This window comes from Oncorhynchus masou, chromosome 12, assembly GCF_036934945.1.
Source record: "Oncorhynchus masou masou isolate Uvic2021 chromosome 12, UVic_Omas_1.1, whole genome shotgun sequence".
In the NCBI taxonomy this organism is placed as follows: Eukaryota; Metazoa; Chordata; class Actinopteri; order Salmoniformes; family Salmonidae; genus Oncorhynchus; species Oncorhynchus masou.
In genome coordinates this window covers 49,148,125-49,166,815 of record NC_088223.1, presented here as the reverse complement: position 1 = coordinate 49,166,815, position 18,691 = coordinate 49,148,125, and the positions used below count along the sequence as shown (strand labels likewise).

Sequence of the window (18,691 nt, the reverse complement as noted above, 5' to 3'; positions counted from 1 at the left end):
TGGTGGACATTCCTGCAGTCAGTATGCCAATTGCACGCTCCCTCAACTTGAGACATCTGTGGCATTGTGTTGTGTAACAAAACTGCACATTTTAGAATAGCCTTTTATTGTCCGCAGCACAATGTGATGATCATGCCGTTTAATCAGCTTCTTGATATGCCACACTTCAGGTGCATGTATTATCTTGGCGAAGGAGAAGTGCTCATGAACAGCGACGTAATCACATTTTTGCCCAACATATGAGAGAAATAAGCTTTTTTTTTGTGTATGGACAACCTCCTAGGATCTTTTATTTCAGCTCATGAAACATGGGACTAAGATGTTACATGTTGCGTTTATATTTTTGTTCAGTGTAGAAACTTTTTATTTTCTTTCTCTCTGCAATGTTGAGAAGGGCCTGTAAGTAAGCATTTCACTTACGTAACTCTCAACCTGTCGTTTATGAAGCATGTGACAAATAACATTTGGTTTGATGAATTGATCTCTCTCCATCTTAGGCCTCTCCCTCACTCCTACCTTCTCTCCTCTCCAGACTTCTCGGAGCATTCCTTCTGGGACTTCCTGCAGACCAAGAAGCTGACGGAGAACCTGCAGCATTTCATCCTTCACTCCATTGCCATGGTGATCCCGGAGGTGGGCACGGTGGAAGGCCTGAGAGCTACGCAGCACTTCCTGCGTTGTCTGGGGCGCTACGGCAACACGCCTTTCCTGTTCCCCCTCTACGGCCTGGGGGAGATCCCTCAGTGCTTCTGCAGGTCAGTGGTTCCTCATGTCTGGGTTTACCTCACACCACTGGTACATGATGATGAGTCTATCCTACTGTACATAGCAAAATGTCCACACGACTATAAAGTCACTGAATTCCAACTATGTGTTTGGATTGGGGGCCAGACCTATTTTGACAGGGTACTAGAGATGGGAGGTGATCTTTGTGATTAGGGGGATGGCGATGAGACCTGGGTTTGTGCTCTGACTTCGAGGCTCTCTGCTCCGCTGGGCTCTGGATGGCAGCTTTTAGCACTGCAGGTCTTCAGGGAGCTCTCCTGTGAAACTGTAGCACTTAGAGCCGAGTGAGCTTCAGGATGTGTCCCCCACGGCTGCTGCTCATACTGGGCCATGGCGGCTTACAGCCAGGCAATGGGAGAACAGCTCCCCAAAGGCCGTGGATGCAGCTGGATATAGCCTAGCCTTGAACACTTGTCTCAGGGTTATGCATATGACTGCCTGCCTGCCTGCATTTCCATCCTCTGAATGGGAGACATCCACACCAGAGGTGTGTTGAGCTGAATGCATGGGTGCCAACATCCCGAGCGTAGCTGCACATATGACAGAGCAGCCTTGACCCTGGAGATGGAAGGTAATGTTCTTTTGCAGCTGCAGTGCTGTCATAGTCAGTGCCATGCATCTGAGACGCAGTCAATTTGCATCCGACTAAATCCACCATGGAGATTGGCTGCACACCTCGCGGTACAGAGGCGTTATAACACAGACCGGGTTTTAACCTTAAATTAATCATGTTGGAAATGAGGGCAGTATGGGCTTGAGCTGTGAAATGCATTTATTTCCTGAGAAACTGGTTTTGGTTGAAGCAATTATTGCAGAATTGTTGCTTTATTGTAATAAACTTTTTTTTGTTCTAGTTATTTATAGACAATTATGAATACATAGTTGGAGCAACAGAATGGAGCCATGTCTTGCTCGTCTGCTTTTACCTGTCAGAGTACATGTAGAGACATAACTCCAACATGTAAGAGATGGAGGTTGGATTCATCTTCTACCTGACTTTTAGAATTTTAATAAAGGTTCCTCTGCTCGAGGCTCAGTCATTTGCATATTTGATTTTCCCACTCCTTCCCCCTAATCTACTCCTCCGACGTTCAGATAAGCAAGGTAAAGAGCCGACACATGATCACACCTGTCTGTCGCCGCACAAATCTGTCTCTCTCCCTCTTAGTGGCAGTGACTCTGTTGTTCATGCATACTGGATTGCCATGTCTTTATTTTTGTTCTACAGGTGGTAAGTTGGAATTGAGCTGTTACTTTAACCTCCCTAGTTTTTAAAATATTTTTGGAATAAAAACATAACGCCTCACCTTGAGCTCAAACCTTGACTCTGTTGGTCTGTAGTCGAGGTCATTTTTGTTCTCAGTGTCTCCTCCCAAACAGTGTAGGTAGGCGAAGGTTCCAACGTTTGTGTTTTTGGAACGTTAGAACGGTGAAGAGGTGGATGGAGAGAACAAGAAGAAGCAGTAGAAAATGTCTGAAAGTGATGAACAAAAGAAGTGGGGTAGGGAGTCCGAGCTAGAGGGAGAAAAAGTATTTGAGAGCGGTGTGAGTGAGGGGTGGAAGGGAGGCGGGATCATCCATCAATGTGATACCTGCCTTGCAGGTGATGGATGGATAGATGGCCGTGCAAACTCAATAATGCTCACTCTCTCAGGTTATTCACAGATCAGCGAGCAGCACTGCTAATAAAGTGATGAAATGCTTTTGTGTCCTTGCCTGGATTATTCCTCAAGTTTTGACAGGGAAGACTCTTTTTAATTTCTAAATAACCTTTGGCGCTTTGACTGCAGTAGTCCGTCTTCTGCCTCTGTCCCTCGCACCGTTCTATGCCGTGTGACCGTGGGGGTGGGGGTAGTTAGACCTCCATTCATTTACCCTGAAAAAGAATTTGGCCGTGACACGCTTTGATTTGCATGCCGTGTTGCCACGCTCCAATCAGACAGCAGAGTCAGAATGAAACAGATTGAGAGGATGGGGAAATGCATTAATTAGTGCAGATGATTGTCTGTTGAGCATTCAGTCACAGATCATATTTCCTCATCTTTTTTTTTCCACTCATGGAGCAATAAACATCTAATTTATTCGGATCCAACAGAATTTAATTTTGTGCAGAAGGCCTCGCCAGGCGGCATGGTGCTTTGTTTTCTTTTAATTATTGGCCAACCATTAGCCCCCCACTCTGCCTCCCAGCTCCCCAGATTACAGCAGAATCTTCTAGCAATGATTTTGACAGGTAAGTGCTCTGTGTACGCACTGTAATTTTGTTTGTTTAGCGTGTCCTGGACATGGTGAGGATTTATTGTCCACGTCTGTGACTGCGGGTAAAACCCTCTGAAAAGCATCTGAAATCCTCCCAGGACCCTTTTAAAACCTCCCACCCTTTTCTCCTGCTTGGCCATGGTGGAAGAATGCATGCATCTACAGAACCCTCTCTTCCACCGGGTCTTCTAAGGGTTGAGTCCGGGCTTAGTTCAGCACTGGAACATCTACAGGAGACCCATAGTGAGTTTCAGGAGACCCAAAGTGAGCTTGAAGCACACGGTATTGCTAAGCAATGCCCCTCAATACACCCACTCTCTCGTACACAGATTTATCTCTGAACTGTAAAGGAACCCGAATGTATCATTTTTCAAGCATTTCTCCATCGGAGGAGGAGGTATGCACAGCACTTGCTGGCCCTACAGGTTTGTCAAAGGTTGAGAGAAACACCCCCGGACGTCAATGTCATGACTATGAGATGAGAAGTCTAGCGAACACTGCAGCGATTCAAGACCTAGAGGTGGACACGTCCAGTGTAAACTTGTAAATGCGTTCTCTGCCATCGTCTAAGGTATGGGATTGAGTTGTCAAGAAAATGAGAACTGCCAGCCTTTTTCTAAGGCTGTTCTATTTATTTCTGCCTTGCTTGAGATACTGCCGCAAGAGCCTCGAGCTTATTTCTGCTCTTGTTACATTACCTTTTAATTACAGAAATAACTAGTTGGAGGCAGTTGTTTTGTATGAGAGGGGAGAGGAGGGTTGTCGAAGATTTATTTTGGATGTGACCTTCTCCACACTAGCTACAGCTGTAATCAGTGGAATTAATAGCGTAATCAAATTATACACAAACTCATAAATCATCGCCGAGCGCACTGTCACGGAGTTCGGCTATTAATGGCCCCTATTGTTTTGCCACCGTATTAAAAAATCACGTCCCCTGATTCCCGCCTTGATAGGAACTGAAATGCCATTTAGAGGCTATAAAGACCGGGGGCTCAGAGGGGTCCCAGATTTTCACAACTGTTAATTTAGCAGCGATGCAGAGTGATGTCGCAGATGCCAAAGGGGGGGGGGGGGCGAGTCAGGGCCGGCCGCGCTTCAACGGCGCCTTTTCAGCCGGGGGATGGCATCATTGGGACAGACAGCGGCCAGTTAATTAGAGTAATATCAGCTTAAACGTCTGTCAGTTAGGGTTAATGACATCAAAAGGGGTTCCCTGGCGTCTGAATGGGGTTCTGTAGAGGCCATGCGATGGGCCTGGATGATTGCCTGTGAGTTTTATTCTCTTGATGTTTTATTAAGATGCCATGTCTGGTAATTCATCTATGGGGTAGGTACAAACCTTTTTTTTAGGAGCAACGGTGGTGGTTGTCTGTGAGGTAGGCGTGTCTTGGTCCCTCCTCTCCATCCCTCCCTGTTTTCTCTCGACCTGCTCTCCCCGGTCCGTCACAGCTGGCAGAGCTCCCTTAAACCCCAGCCATCTCTCTCTGTTATTCCCACTGTGTTGAAAGAGCCCGTGCCAGGTTCATAGACCTGTGCTGACCGTATGCAGCTGCGTCTCTGTGGGTGGGAGCGCACATTAACCTGGCCAAAGCGCACAGTCTGCACTGTGTTCGCCACTGTTTTACTTCAAAGTAATTCAACCCAAGTACACTTGATTTTTGCAAAGTTTTGCCAAAGCAAGGATCATCCACAGTTTTTATATGTAATTGTCACCATCAGTTGTTTGAGGTGATTTGAAAAAAGTTACATTTATTTGTCAAATACACATTTTGGAGTATTTTATAATGCAGTGCAGTGAATATCCTATATGTTTATTCACTGACTGGCCACTGTCTTAAAGGACTTCTCTTTTGTGTATTCTTCTCAGGATGTGTGCTGTCTTTGGAGGGATCTATTGTCTTCGCCACTCCGTTCAGTGTCTAGTTCTGGACAAGGAGTCCGGCAAGTGAGTATTCCATCGCCAATTCACCACAACACACACACCAGTCCTCTCCCCTCCCCCTCCACAATAAAGAAGTGTGAGAACAAAAAAAAGTGAGAACAAAGCAGTAAAAGAGAGATGGATTTGTGTTCAGGGCTGAGATAACAAAAAAAGCTGCCCTGTTCTCGTCAAGCCCCTTTGTTCCAGCCCTCCAATCAGGGAGCAACCTCGATTAGAAGTAATTTGTGTATGTGGTCCTCCAAAACAAGGAAAGAAGACGGGGTCCGGAATATAGATACGAAATTAATTCTCTGGGAGACGGGAGAACCAAACCCCCCCCCACCCCCCACCTGAAGCAGCCAAGCTCGGAAGACAAATCACAGGCCCTGCCACTTGGGCTGGCGATGAGTGATGCTGGTTTTTCCTCGTGGCCTTACCTCCACTAATTGATTTTCATCTGAAGACAAAAAAGCCCTCTGTTACTGCCTCTTAAAAAATGAGAGTTCATCTCCAGTCTCCCTTGATTAATCTGCGCTGATAATGTGCGTCAGGCCCTACTAGAAAGCCCTTTTAATGAGTTTCAAAGGTAGATTGTTGTCATAAACTAGGTTAGATTAGTTTTTTTTTTGGAAGGCTCGATATTGAGATTCTTTCATCTTGGTGGTGGGTGACCCTGGGGGCCAGGAATCTTGTGGTGGAGCAGTGTCGTGAGGAGTAATACTGTATGTGCTCTCTCTCTCTCTTGCTCTAATACTCGGCCCAAAGACTGAAACTGCCAGCCCCTGTCTCTACAGTCGGTCTCTGATGTTGGCCATTGGGGAAATACTGCCTTCTGGGACCTCAGACTGGAAAGTGCAGTTCCTTTGATAATGTGCCCCTCTTTGTGCAAAATGCTAATGGTACTCAAGTCTTTGGTTACGGCTTTCTTTTCCATTTGACGTATCCACGTGCAGCCGGTTGGGATTTCCTAGAGTGCTCGTGGTTCATGGTTTTTATCTACTTACTACCCAGCGCTCTGCGAAGCCTAATGCACGCCACACACTGACTGGTCCCCTCTAGTCAAAGCACAATTTTTAACACATTTGATATGTGCAAAGTAAATAGCAAGCGCTAAGGCACAGACCCGAGTCAGAACCAGCCCCAGTCTCTCCTAGTTTTCTGTGTGAACGGCGTTTCAGGTTGGAGCTGATCCAATGCCATGTCAGTCAGCGCTAGAGAGAAGTCCATAAACGAGCGGTGAGGCGTGGCCGAGAGGGCCCGCGCCGTTCTCCACGTGCGCCGCACAGGTGTCCACTCTGCTCCTTGTTCCAAGGCAAGCCTAATACATCATCAGTGGGGGAAAAAGTTTTGCGAAGGTGGAAAAAACTGGCAAGGTGTCTGCCAGGCTGAACAATGATTTTAATTTCCCCGGCGTCATAAATTACCTCCTTATGTCTCCTCTTATTACATACATAAAGCTGAAAAGGGTAGAGGGAGATTAATAATGCAGCACCAGCAGTGGATGATGTGACCTAACATCCCAGCTGCCACTCGTCTGTCCTGTCCTGGACCTGCTCCACCACACTACTACAGCAGACACCTGCACTGCCTGTCTCTCCTGACTCCACTGACCAGCCGCTTCACTCCTGTCACTATCCATCCCTTAGTCTTAATGAGCTTTGATCCTAGTCACTTCCAACAGAGGAGAACTTGCCTGTGACAGTAATGTCTGGTAAGTCATGGGGGGTGTTAGTTTGTTTCACTTGGCCGAAGTAAAGAGCTCCTTCCAGTTGAGATGTTTATCAAAGTCGTAACTGTTCATGGCTGTGTATAAGGCTGTGACCGTGATTGCTATGTGTGTGTGACTTGCGTGCTTTATGAACACTGTTTATGAACTACAGTTCTGATCAATAAAGCCTGCCGTGGCCTTGTGGGTAGGGGGACGGTAATCATACTATTCGATGTTAGTTCCAAGCTGGACCTTTTTTTATGTCTCGGCTCAGGTTATGCCTGCAGGTGTGCGGATGACGGGGGATATCCATTTAGTGTTGAAGCACATTTACTTGATCATCCTATTTAAGATCGAAAATATTAGTTATGTTTATTTAGATATATTGCAGTCGTGAAGGTACTTTCCAGGATGCGTTTTTTTTTTTGCTTCAAAAAACCGTGGGTGTTCTCTCAGGGATGTGAAGGTTGTGGCCTGTATCCCGTCTCCTATATCCCATATCCCACTCCATTGGTTTAGGATTGATTTGAACTGCCAGCTCCCACTGCCAAGCCCCCTCCTAGTAAATAAATCTTCATTTACATAAACAGTCCATCCTGCAGTCAATCTCTCCGAGGTGAGGATTATTCGGAGGGGTGCGGTTTGGAGGGGGGTGGGAGCGAGTGTTTTGGAGTGCCGCTTGCCTTCTCCTTTATTGTGTTGTGAAAGTCCATTTCAAGGATGTCACCCCAAGCCCATTAGTTTGGATAATGAGCCCTATAAAGCACATTTATAACTCTTGACATAACAAGCAGACAGATTCCCCACCGTTCCCCCTCTGTCGGAGAGGAGCAACGCAGGAAGGTCACACTGCTGCTGCCCAGGACTGGGGGCTCAGAACCTCGCCTCCCCTCATCCTGCCTCTCCTAGCCTCACCTCGCTCGCAGTGGCTACCTCACAGATTGCACCAATCTGGCCAATGTTTTGGGTTCTGTTTTGTGCTTGCATTGTTTGGACAAAAAAAAAAAGAGAACGTATTCAACTCTGGCTTTTCTTACAAAGATTAATGAATCAGCCCAGGCCATTTGTATTTGTTTCGACGGTGGTGCATTGAGAAGCTGCCAAAACAATCCTTCTCTTTTGTGCTGGACTATAGTCTGTAATGTTCTGATGCACAGATGCCAACTGTTTTCCCTTTCTTGACAAAGGTCATTAATTAATACCATCTCATGAAGCATACAGCTCAGGTTGGTAAAGGTGTTTGGTATAACAATGGAGTGTTTATTTTTGTGTTGGCCATTTTTTTTTTTTTCCCGGACTTAAGGTCCCGACGCTTCTGATCATGTTCTACGCATGTGTTTATTTGTTTATTCTCTACTTTACGCACACGTCTCGGCTCTACTGGGGCGGCAGGTAATAGCCTAGTGGTTGAAGCGCTGGGCCAGGAAACGAAAGGTTGGTGGATCAAATCCCCGAGCTGACAAGGTTAACAAAATCTGTCGTTTTGCCCCTGAACAAGGCAGTTACCCCACTGTTCCCTGTAAATAAGAATCTGTTCTTTAACTGACTTGGGTAGTTAAATAAAGGTTCAATTTAAATTTAAATAAAAAATACTCGTAGAGAACAGGCTACTCTGGGGAATGGTTCTCAATTAATAATAAATAATGAAGTTCGATCAAAGCTGAATCAATGTCTGCAAGATCACACAATGACAGAATATAACGTTACTGTAATAAAAAAACACCACTACATTTTTTCTTTCATGTGACCAAAACTCAACAGCGCGCACCACTAGGCAAAATACACAGGGAGGCTATGTTAGTTTGTTCAAGGTGAAATTTCACAATTTTTCAAACAGCACCACCCCAACATCAACATATGTGAATATGGCTTTTCTATGTTTTTTAGTAAAAAAAAAAATATATAGAAGAAAGCCAGTGTTTCCAATGACATCAACCAATTAGCAGGCAATTTCTACTCGTAATCAGTTAAAATCGTGACGCACATTGATGACATCATTAGTGTTTATCCCCCCCCCCCCCCCCAGGGGGTCAGGGACAAGTCGTATCCGACACCACTCAATAAATGCAAATCAAAACCGCATCTGCAGACTTACGCAACATATTTCTGGCATACTCCTGAGGACCTGTAATACGCCCACGCCATTCTGTTCACGGGTTGACTCATACGCCACAGTCCCCGCTGTTAAATCCATGGGGCGGGTTTAGGGTCATGAAATATTGTGTGGATGAAGGGCGGCTGCTAGGTGGTGGGCGGGTTGAATAAAGAGAAACCGATGCATTAAAAAAAATCCAGAAATGTATAGTTTTAGTGCAATTCATATCTGTAGGCTACATTTGAGTTTTTTCTTTCATTATTTTGTATCTGGCATTCGTGTGTAAGCCTAAGCTTTAGGGCCTAACTGTGTGAGTGCCAAATACACGCCAATCACCAAATGCTTTTGGGACTTAGGCAGAAAAGTTAACGTCGTCCCACTGAGGCAAATAAGACATTGGGAACTGTACATTTTCTCTATTTGCGGGTTAGAATCAGGTGCAGGCCTCCGATTTTCACTGGCATACAACTGAGTGTACAAAACATTAGGAACGCCTTCCTAATATTGAGTTGCGCCCTCAGAACAGCCTCAACAGCCTCATGTCGGGGCATGGACTCTACAAGGTGTCGAAAGCGTTCCACTGGGAACCATGTTGACTCCAATGCTTCCCGCAGTTGTGTCTCGATGGCTGGATGTCCTTTGGGTGGTGGACCACTCTTGATACACACGGGAGACTGTTGAGCATGAAAAACCCATCATCGTTGCAGTTCTTGACACCCTCAAACCGGTGTGCCTGGCACTTGTTACCCTGTTCAAAGGCACTTCAATCTTTTGTCTTGCCCATTCACCCGCTGAATGGCACACACACACAATCCATGTCTCAAGGCTTAAAAATCCTTCTTTAACTTGTCTCCTCCCTTTCATCTACACTGATTGAAGTGGATTTAACAAGTGACATCAGTAAGGGATCACAGCTTTCAACTAGATTCACCTTGTCAGTCCACGTGATGGAAAGAGTTTGTACACTCCATGTTTAGTCGGGCAGTTGCAGATGGGTTATTAGCAGGTGCGGGTGACATACTTAATATAACATAATTTTAAAAAGTTATTAATTAATTTTAAATAATTAGAAGAAACTATTTCACTCATATTGTAATTAATTTTTGGTCATATTTCATAAAAATCTGAAAACACTGGACAGTTACTTTTTAATGTTTTTTTTTCTTCCCCTTGTTCAAGGTGCAAAGCTGTGATTGACACTCATGGTCAGAGAATTAGCTGCAGTCACTTTGTGGTGGAGGATGGCTACATCGGGGCAGACCAGAGGAAGAACACGGATTCCAGGTGAGAGTGGCTCCCAATCCTCCTCCTCAGCACCTTCTCCTACCGAGCCATTGATACTGGTCTCACCTACAGTTTCAGGCAGCACATTAATTTAGTGAGAACAGTGCATAGCCTCCATAGAGGTGACATTTCTCGTGAAGTCAACTTGGGAGAAGGGGTCTCTGTGCCGATAACGGGGGGGATCTTTCCTCAGGTCTTTTGTGCGGTAGGACAGTTTCAGTGGTGTCATGGTGAAAGGGCTGATTATCCCAGACACACTCCACAGACCTGGCTGCAGGTGCCTGGGCTCTGCTCTGCTCTGCTCTGCTCTGCTTTGCTCTGCTCTGCTTTGCTCTGCTCTGCTCGCCACACCGCTGCCTGCCTCCGTCAATGGAGACCTTGACATTTACACCACTGACCCCAATTAAAGCATGACTAATGCTCTTAAAGACAGCAGCGCAGAATGACTGGGCTGGGCACGGCCAGAACCAACCCGGCCACTGTTCTGTTGTAGCATGGCCCAGACTGGACTGTCTCATAGCCAAAATCTACCGCAAAACAACCAAAGGAAAACAGTGCTGTAATAATCTAATATTGGTGCTTCTGTTTTTTTTCTCTCTCTTACTGTTGTGCCCCCCCCCTGCCCCTTCCTCGCTTTCATCCATCCTCTCTCTTTTCACAGGCAGATATCCAGAGCGGTCCTCATCACAGACCGGTCAATTCTGCCATCCGATTCTGAACAGCAGGTTGTTCTGTTCTCCATATGGCTCGTCCCCCTATCCTGTGTCCCACACAAAGAGATGTTTTGACATATTCAAAGGGACCCCCCCCCCCCCCCCCCCTTTTACAAGCACAAAATACATTTAAATGCTATTCAGATATCCAGTGTGGCTTAGCGGTATTCCTGCCGAGCCTGCACTTTTTTTGCTACTCCTGTTGTTTTGCATTACATTATATTTTATGCTCTATCACATTTGTATAGATTCTTGGTCCGCGTTCAAGTTCTCAGCGCAGAAACAGCAAAACATCAAAGCTAATTTGGGAGATCACTACAATAGTTCTGACGTGCGGCTGTCTACCGTTTTTAAGATCTCCAAATAAATTGTGGAAAAAGTAACCAGTTCAATGAAAGCCCCCCTAATGCTGTTTGTTGTGACTGGTTTTGAATTTGATAAAATAATCCTACTGGCTGGAGAATGGGAATTGACATTGCTAGCATTAGGTACGCTAATTTGAGTGCCAGTCTTCGATATGGATATGAAAAACATGGAATAATGGCATAGAACACGTTGAATGAAATCTGATCAATCCAATTCCCCTAATGTGTCTGCATAAAGAGAATATATCCATTGAATTTTCATCCCTTCTTTCATGGCACAAATTTTTTTTCTTCTTTTTTTTTCTCTCCCCGGCTGAAATCCGGCTTTGAATATCACTCACAAAGGACAGAGGGAAAACCGTGTGTAATTTCTGCTCATTAGGTAGTGGGGAGAATATGAAATTAATTTCTGTGTCTTGACACAGTGTGGAAATGGAATATTACATGACTGTGTGACAAAACGTAATTAAATATGGTCTCTTTTGTAATTAGCTGTTGGATGGTCCTGTGGAATGACAGTGTGGACCGAGGCAGATACAAGGGGGAGATTGGCCCTGGCTGTCTCTGTCCCCTGCTTTTCCCCTCATGGGAGAAACTGACTTTCCTTCCTTAAATTTGTCCACTTGATTAAAAAGGAGTGATTTCACTTCTGCTCCAGCCAGAAAGGACATTATAATAACATCCAGGGGATTCATATAAAAGGATTACAGGGATCCCATTACTTAGAACTGCAGTTTGGTAATAGGCTTCAGGATTGTCTTGCACACTTCATTAGGGCTGTGTGTGTGAGTGCCTTACGGAAGCACTGCACTTTGTGTGGTTCAACTCTCTGTCGGTCTGTCTAACGTACCTGTCTGTCTAACGTACCTGTCTTGTCTCTATATGCACTGTAGATCTCCCTGGTCACTGTGCCTCCCGTGGAGCCTGGTGGTCCCCTGGTCCGTATCATAGAGCTCTGCTCTTCCACCATGACCTGCATGCTAGACACCTGTGAGTCCAGCTGCACCCTGGCCACTCACCCCTCTCACCCACCCACTGCCTGGGACAGGGGATAAGTGTTTGTGTGTGGGGGGGGGGGGGGGTGGTATTAGGCAGCGCCATCTACATAGAGGGCCGTTGTTTTAGAAAGGTAATTCCACGATGCTTAGAGGAGGCAGTTCTGGCGGACTAGCTGACATCAGGTTTGTAAGGCAGACTAGAATTAATAGAGGAAATGAGACTGAAAACCAAGACTGAGAGAAGTGGGGTGAGTGAATGATAGCGTCTCCGAACATTCCATCTCCTGTGTGTGTACAGAGCTTTGGGTCAAACTGCTGCTGCTTTACCGGGTCACTGAATCAGTCGTTCAGACAGCTGGAAATATGACCCGGTTTTCCCTTTGAATTGTGGCTCCAGAATCAACGACGACGATGATGATGATGATTCCATCGTTAACCGTAGTGTTATTTATGAGTGTTATTGTTTTTAGCAATCCCGGTATTATTTCCCAGTCAGTCATCATACTTAGATAGATGAGCAATGGTGACAGCTGCCCAGTGACCATCTCCATCTCTATAGGGGAGCTGGGGTGGGCGAGAGGGGAGTAATCAGCAGAAGTCCACTCCCTCACTCTAGGAATAGAGTCTGGAATGATGGAATTGTGAAGTGGAGCCATTGCTCCTACTGTGTGTGTGTGTTTGTGTGTGTGTGTGTGTGTGTGTGTGTGTGTGAGAGAGAGAGAGAATGGAGATGGATAGCTGTAGCATCCCTTAAGTAATGTAGTTCTACCTGAGTGGATCAGTTGCAATCATAAGATGATGATGAGCTTGACAGGTCTGCGACACACACACATAAGGTAAACCATTCATCTGCATTGAATGATACTTGCAGAGTTTACAGTCTACAGAATATCTATTTATACTGGTGAATATATACCAGGCCAATCTGATCCGAGTGTCTTCCTCAAGGGCAACTTGGCTTCCTGGGATTTGAACTAGCAACCCAATGGGAACAATGGTGTTTTGCCATTTTCAAATGGAAATTTGGCCATGAAATTAGCTGTCTTAACAGTAAAGTCTTCTCTCCCTGGCTACTTTAAAACTTAAAGGCCTGAAGACAGCAGATATGCATCCTGATTTTCCATCTGCTAGCTTAGTTTCCCACAGAATGAGCATCAAGTGTCTCAGTGGACATCCCTGCTGTACAACAGTGTAATCCTCCCAACTCTCCTGGTCTTTTTTGTTTGGGCCCTGAGCTGACAAAGTGGAGGGCCTCCAGAGTCCCAGTGTGAGTAGTGCCACATACGTCCTCTGAGCAGCATCTCCATGGACCCTCTGGCCAATGACGCACCTCTCATCCCACTGGGGAGGCCTGTATCCTCCATCCACCCTCTACACACCCCCCTTCCAGCCAACACGGCACAGTCAGGAGCTATCTTGTTCCCATTTCTGTAGTTGCTCCTTTTGAACCCCCCCCCCCCCCCAAAAAAAAGAGAACCTGTCAACCTGCAAGAAATAATAAAAAGGAGAGAAGATAGAGCCCTACAGTTGTCTTGAGCTCTTGGGATTGCCCAGGATCCTATTCTCTGGATCCCAGCGCTGCCACCGTTAACATGGTGTTCACAATACCGCCCTGCAGTAGTGGGGCTGAAAGCTTTGAAGATGAAACCACCTCTTCCCCCCCCTCTGAGGTCCAAACTCCATGCATCCAAAGCCCAGCTCCCTCCAACCCCATCCTCTCTGGGCACTTTTCATGGAAGAGTCCCAGCCATGCTGTGGAGGAGACACTGACATGGCCTAGCTGTGCAGTGTGTTAAGGAATAGGTTGTTCGGGAACTGACTGTGGAGAGTAATTAGACAATGTTCCATCTCTTTAGGGAAGGTCCCACTCACATGCTACAGGATAGACGGGCTGATGTGAACTTGGAGGACAACATCTGCTAAATGACGCAACAATGATATTCTGCTTGGCTAATTGACACCGGATGTGTGAATGTGTGTTCTTCGTCTACCTCCCTCACACAGATCTGGTGCACCTGACATGTTCCTCTGCCTCTGGCTCCGCCCAAGAAGACCTAGCTCCTGTGGTGTCCAGGCTCTTCCACACACCAGCTAGTCCTGGAGAGGAACCTGCAGAAGGTACAGTAGGAAACGTGCACCTGACCCCCTTATACCCTCAAATATCCATCTAACCTCTCTCTCTCTCCTCTCCTGGCTTGATTTTACATACCACCACCTTCACACATCACTGTCACTACTTGATTCAAAATAATGTGCTCAGATGTTCTAAGTACCTCGTGATAGCCATTCCTAAAGAAGAAAGATCAGGCTAGTTTGTAGTTGGGTGAGAATGCGCTGACATTTGTCGGGGTTTGCTTGGAGACGTCATCAGTAATACAGATGATTGATATTGATGGCTGCGTGCCAAACTGGCGTTAGGCCGTTGTCCCATTGATTCCCATTACCTTCTGTCAGGCTCGGCTTGGTTCCTTGATGGCGAATTAGCACACGACCTCGGACGGAACCTCCCTTTTATTACGCCGAATTATAGATATACTGCTTCAACATGTTCCTCTAGAGATGTTTCCCTGGACCTACTTTATGTCCTTAGGGTTCTCACTTGTCATGGAGGTGGGTTGTTTTTGTCAACATTTTCTTTCATTTAACACACAGAGCATGAGTGTGGATCTTTTTGAGCATGGATTAAATGAAGTATATCAGTTGATCATCTTGGCCTCCTTGGATGCTTCTTTTTTGTGAGTAGCCGACCTTTTGAAGCTCGACAGATCATTTTTTTTTTCCTCTCACACACCGGCCACCATTCATTCAAGCCTGAGCGCAAACCCTCATGCTGGCGTTCTACCTACAGAACAGAATTGGGCACAGTATTTACTTAGCAAGGAATGGAGTGGAAATGTAATGTTTAATTAGCTCCAGTATCCCATTTGGCCTGGACTCATAACTTATGAATCTGTCTCCCTCATGGGGAACAAATTTGCCTCGAGAAGCAATAACTTTTGCCATTTTGGATTTGAAACCATTTATTGCTACTTAATGCAGATAAATCTAGTATGTTGGAGTAGTCAGTTGTGTTTTTACCGAGGCGGGGATCGGTTTTGTCCGTGGTAGGTTATGGCCTTTCTCAAACCTCGTTGAGGTCAGTTAAAATAGCAGCTCCATTCTGTCCGAAACCAACACAGAGATCCACAATCGCCTCTTGAAGCCATTTGTTGTTTTATTGCTGTTTCTCTACGGCTGTGAGACAAGGTCATCACGAAAGTGACAGGCGTGATTGAGATCCCTCTCCTTTTCTCCTCTCTTTCTCTGATATCCTCATTCCCTTTTCACCACCACATCTATTTTCTGACTCATCATCTCTCTCTTTTTCTGCTCCCCCTTTAAAAAAAAAATCTCTCTCTTTCACCCCGTCTCGGTCTCTGTTCCTTCATTTTGCTTCCTCCCTGCCTGTGTGTACACGAGTCTCTCAGGTGGTAGGCCAGCGCCGTGCAGTGCCGTGTGGGGCTGTGCTCTGTGACGCCACCCTTTTTATCACAGGAATGAGGTAGTAGTATTTTAATTAAAATGTCAGAACAAATACTGTGAGAGTTATTGAGGATGAATCACTAGATAAGGGGAGCAGTGGGCCAGAACAGGTCAAAGAGACAAAGTCACCTGGCTGGCTGGCGGCTCCTCATTCATCCACTGGGTTGGAGGTGTGGTGCTGTGGGGGGGGGGGATGATTGGAGAGGGACATGGAGCGGAGGGGTGCACAGCAGAGGCTCTGGGGGGCTGGAGGTTGCAGAAGGTTAGGGGTAGGGCTGGAGCAGTCGGGGGCAGGTGCACATCTGGCAGGTGCACATCTATGAGCAGGATGAGGACAGGTTGGATTGGGCTATCTCCTACTCTAGATGATCCCACTGGCTCCTCCTCTAGATGACCCCACTGGCTCCTCCTCTAGATGATCCCACTGGCTCCTCCTCTAGATGATCCCACTGGCTCCTCCTCTAGATGATCCCACTGGCTCCTCCTCTAGATGATCCCACTGGCTCCTCCTCTAGATGATCCCACTGGCTCCTCCTCTAGATGATCCCACTGGCTCCTCCTCTAGATGATTTCACTGGCTCCTCCTCTAGATGATCCCACTGGCTCCTCCTCTAGATGATCCCACTGGCTCCTACTCTAGATGATCCCACTGGCTCCTATTCTAGATGATCCCACTGGCTCCTATTCTAGATGATCCCACTGGCTCCTACTCTAGAGGATCCCACTGGCTCCTACTCTAGATGATCCCACTGGCTCCTACTCTAGATGATCCCACTGGCTCCTACTCTAGATGATCCTGCTCTAGCCACTTCATTGGAAAATGAGTTTGAACCAATGCAGCATTGTGAAATCCGGTGTTTTTAAAGAACGAATGCATTCCAGAAGAGACTGTGTGTTGATGTGTGGTGGCAGGCCGCCCAAGCAGAGAGCCAGTGGGTGTTAGAGGTGGCTGATATTTGGGGGTGTTAAGCTCCAGGCATGTAGAGGGCCCCGTCAGGAGCACAGCTCTATGCTAATCTGACATTTCTCACATCTGTGACAGGGCTGTGTGGAAAAACTAAACAATGATTTCTAAGACATCGTTGGTGTGTATTTGGTCTGGTGTGTGTGTGTAGGTGTCGCTGTTTGTGTATTTGGTCAGGTGTGTGTGTGTAGGTGTCGTTGTTTATGGTCAGGTGTGTGTGTGTGTGTGTGTGTGTAGGTGTCGTTGTTTGTGTATATCAAATCAAATTGTATTTGTCACATACACATGGTAATGTGAGTGTAGCAAAATGCTTGTGCTTCCAGTTCCGACAATGCAGTAATAACCAACAAATAATCTAACTGAATTTCAAAACGAATTTCTTATACACAGTGTAAGGGGATAAAGAATATGTACATAAAGATATGAATGAGTGATGGTGCAGAGCAGCATAGGCAAGATACAGTAGATGGTATCGAGTACAGTATATACATATGAGATGAGTATGTAAACAAAGTGGCATAGTTAAAGTGGCTAGTGATACATGTATTACATAAGGATGCAGTGGATGATAGAGTACAGTATATACGTATACATATAAGATGAATAATTTATGGTATGTAAACATTATATTAGGTAGCATTGTTTAAAGTGGCTAGTGATATATTTTACACCCTTTCCCATCAATTCCCATTATTGAAGTGGCTGGAGTTGAGTCAGTGTGTTGGCAACAGCCACTCAATGTTAGTGGTTGCTGTTTAACAGTCTGATGGCCTTGAGATAGAAGCTGTTTTTCAGTCTCTCGGTCCCAGCTTTGATGCACCTGTACTGACCTCGCCTTCTGGATGATAGCGGGGTGAACAGGCAGTGGCTCGGGTGGGTGTTGTCCTTGATGATCTTTGTGGCCTTCCTGTAACATCGGGTGGTGTAGGTGTCCTGGAGGGCAGGTAGTTTGCCCCCGGTGATACGTTGTGCAGACCTCACTACCCTCTGGAGAGCCTTACGGTTGTGGGCGGCGCAGTTGCTGTACCAGTCTGTGATACAGCCCGCCAGGATGCTCTCCATTGTGCATCTGTAGAAGTTTGTGAGTGCTTTTGGTGACAAGCCAAATTTCTTCAGCCTCCTGAGGTTGAAGAGGCGCTGCTGCGCCTTCTTCACGATGCTGTCTGTGTGAGTGGACCAATTCAGTTTGTCTGTGATGTGTATGCCGAGGAACTTAAAACTTACTACCCTCTCCACTACTGTTCCATCGATGTGGATAGGGGGGTGTTTCCTCTGCTGTTTCCTGAAGTCCACAATCATCTCCTTAGTTTTGTTGAGTGTGAGGTTATTGTCCTGACACCACTCCGAGAGCCCTCACCTCCTCCATGTAGGCCGTCTCATCGTTGTTGGTAATCAAGCCTGCCACTGTTGTCGTCCGCAAACTTGATGATTGAGTTGGAGGCGTGCGTTGCCGCGCAGTCGTGGGTGAACAGGGAGTACAGGAGAGGGCTCAGAACGCACCCTTGTGGGGCCCCAGTGTTGAGGATCAGCGGGGTGGAGATGTTGTTGCCTACCCTCACCACCTGGAGGCGGCCCGTCAGGAAGTCCAGTACCCAGTTGCACAGGGCGGGGTCGAGACCCAGGGTCTCGAGCTTGATGACGAGCTTGGAGGGTACTATGGCGTTAAATGCCGAGCTGTAGTCGATGAACAGCATTCTCACATAGGTATTCCTCTTGTCCAGATGGGTTAGGGCAGTGTACAGTGTGGTTGAGATTGCGTCGTCTGTGGACCTATTTGGGCAGTAAGCAAATTGGAGTGGGTCTAGGGTGTCAGGTAGGGTGAGGTGATATGGTCCTTGACTAGTCTAAGAGCGTCTGCTAAATGACTTAAATGTAAATGTAAATGGTGACGGAAGTGAGTGCTACGGGGAGGTAGTCGTTTAGCTCAGTTACCTTAGCTTTCTTGGGAACAGGAACAATGGTGGCCCTCTTGAAGCATGTGGGAACAGCAGACTGGTATAGGGATTGATTGAATATGTCCGTAAACACACCAACCAGCTGGTCTGCGCATGCTCTGAGGGCGCGGCTGGGGAT

General features: G+C 46.5%; 1 protein-coding gene across 1 annotated transcript in view; it reads left to right on the top strand.

Annotated features, from left to right (window-relative positions):
• Nucleotides 1–18,691, top strand: part of chm (CHM Rab escort protein) — a 36,782-nt gene that overhangs the window by 13,754 nt on the left and 4,337 nt on the right. The window contains exons 8-13 of the mRNA XM_064980887.1: nucleotides 533–755; nucleotides 4,916–4,993; nucleotides 9,952–10,056; nucleotides 10,718–10,781; nucleotides 12,028–12,124; nucleotides 14,137–14,250. Coding sequence (XP_064836959.1) covers nucleotides 533–755; nucleotides 4,916–4,993; nucleotides 9,952–10,056; nucleotides 10,718–10,781; nucleotides 12,028–12,124; nucleotides 14,137–14,250 — 681 coding nt within the window. The remainder of the gene's footprint in view (nucleotides 1–532; nucleotides 756–4,915; nucleotides 4,994–9,951; nucleotides 10,057–10,717; nucleotides 10,782–12,027; nucleotides 12,125–14,136; nucleotides 14,251–18,691) is intronic.